General features: G+C 57.5%; 1 protein-coding gene across 1 annotated transcript; it reads left to right on the forward strand.

The window, feature by feature from the left end:
* Positions 1 to 960: 960 nt before the first annotated feature.
* On the forward strand, positions 961 to 1863 carry EAH_00066880 (hypothetical protein; the record flags this gene model as incomplete). Its single annotated transcript, XM_013392641.1, has 1 exon — positions 961 to 1863. A coding segment is annotated over one exon (903 nt), but the record flags the coding sequence as incomplete, so codon positions are not given.

Genomic DNA, 1863 nt, shown 5'->3' on the forward strand with positions numbered 1-1863 from the left:
ACTGGTCTCACCTACTTCGCGTCGCTAAGGTTACAGCATTCACGGACCATCAAGCCCTTACCCACTTACGGAAGCTCCAGACGTCCAAGCCCTTGGGGGGACGCACCGCCCGGTGGTTTGATTTCCTCGCGGAGTTTTCCGATCTCGCTATCACCTATCTCCAGGGTGCGCTTAATACAGTGGCCGACGCATTGTCGTGTCTTCCTCGTCATTCCTCTTCACCCCCGCTCCCCCCCCAGCCCATCTTCGCCTCCTCTCTCGGGGTCCTTGGCCACGCTTATGTTATCTCCTGCACACCTGGATCCAGCTCCTCATCCCCGGGGGAAGCAGGCCAACTCCCGGCAGTCGGCTAGCATTCATCGTCACCTGCCTCGGCCTCGTCCGCAGTCCCCTACCGTTTCGCTCAAGGCCAACGAGTCCCCTCCTGACGGCATCGAGCCATCCGCCATCCTCCCAGTGCAGCCCGCCGACTCCGCAACCCTGGATTGGCCGGCAGCTTATGCGAAGTGTCCCGTTTTCCGGGTCCCCTACAGCACGGCGGTTCAGGCAGTCGGTGCAACGGTCCAGGTGGAATTCCGCAATCGCCTCCTAGCCTTCAGATTTGTCACCCCTTTCCTCAGCGTTTGCATACACGGCTTATGGCATATATGCGTTCCGCAGTTTCCAGAGCTCCTTACACACATTCTATATAATCACCACGATCACGTAACAGCAGGAGATCGTGGTCAGAAGAAAACGTTTTTATCTCTCAGCAAGCTTTACTATTGGCCCGGCATGCGCACTTACACCAACGCCTACGTGGAGTCCGGCACGCAATGCCGCGCCTCCAAGTCCCTCAACCAAAGGCCTGCCGGCATTCTCCAACAGTTAATTATTCCCTCCCGTCGCTGGAGCCACGTCAGCTTGGATTTCATTACCGACCTCCCGCTTACGAAGACGGGACGTGACTCCCTTAGCTAGATGGCACACTTCGTCCCCGCGAAAAAGACATTCACAGCCGCAGATACCGTGGATGTTCTCGCCGATTCCCTTATTCGTTATCATGGGCTACCCGAGGCCCTCATTTCGGACCGTGATCCCCGTTTCCAGTCAGATCTCTGGCAGCAGCTGTGTACGCGTTTTAACATCAAGCGCGCCTTATCTTCCTCGTACCATCCCCAGAGCGACGGTCAAACTGAACGAGTAAACGGCACGCTCGAGCAAATGCTCCGCACCTACATTCAATCTGACGAACGCGAATGGGAGCGAATATTCCCTGCCCTCGAGCTCGCGTACAACACCACTAGCCATTCTTCCACCGAGCTTTCCCCCTTCGAGGTCATGATTGGGGAGAATCCCCTGACCGCAGCGGACCTCGATGTCGTTGGTGCCCTCTCCCCTACCCTTACTCCGTCGATGACCAAGCTCTTCCGCCAGCTCTGCGACCGGGCGCAGAGTCATATCCTGGAGGCAAAGGGCCTACAGAAGCACTACGCAGACACCTACCGCCGCGCAATGGAGTATGCGGTGGGCGACAAAGTCTGGCTCAGTAGCAAGCACCTTCCCGCCCTAAACACATGCCCTAAGTTTGAACCCCGTTTCCGTGGACCCTTCATTATTACTGAACGCATTGGGAGTGCTGCCTACCGCCTGGCGTTACCCCCTACGTACGAATGCCATGATGTCTTCCACGTTTCCCAGTTAGTTCCTGACTGCCCCCGCGACCCTGAGCTGGATCCTCAGGAGGCCGTTGTGGGGTGGCCTCCTACACGAGACGTGGCAGGTAACCCCACGGATCGGTATGAAGTCGATTACCTCATGGACCAGCGTCGGTCCGTCGACGAGTTCCAATACCTTGTCAAGTGGCGGGGCTACCCGGAGGAC

This window comes from Eimeria acervulina, genomic scaffold (assembly GCF_000499425.1).
Source record: "Eimeria acervulina Houghton genomic scaffold, Eah_scaff2565, whole genome shotgun sequence".
NCBI lineage: Eukaryota > Apicomplexa > Conoidasida > Eucoccidiorida > Eimeriidae > Eimeria > Eimeria acervulina.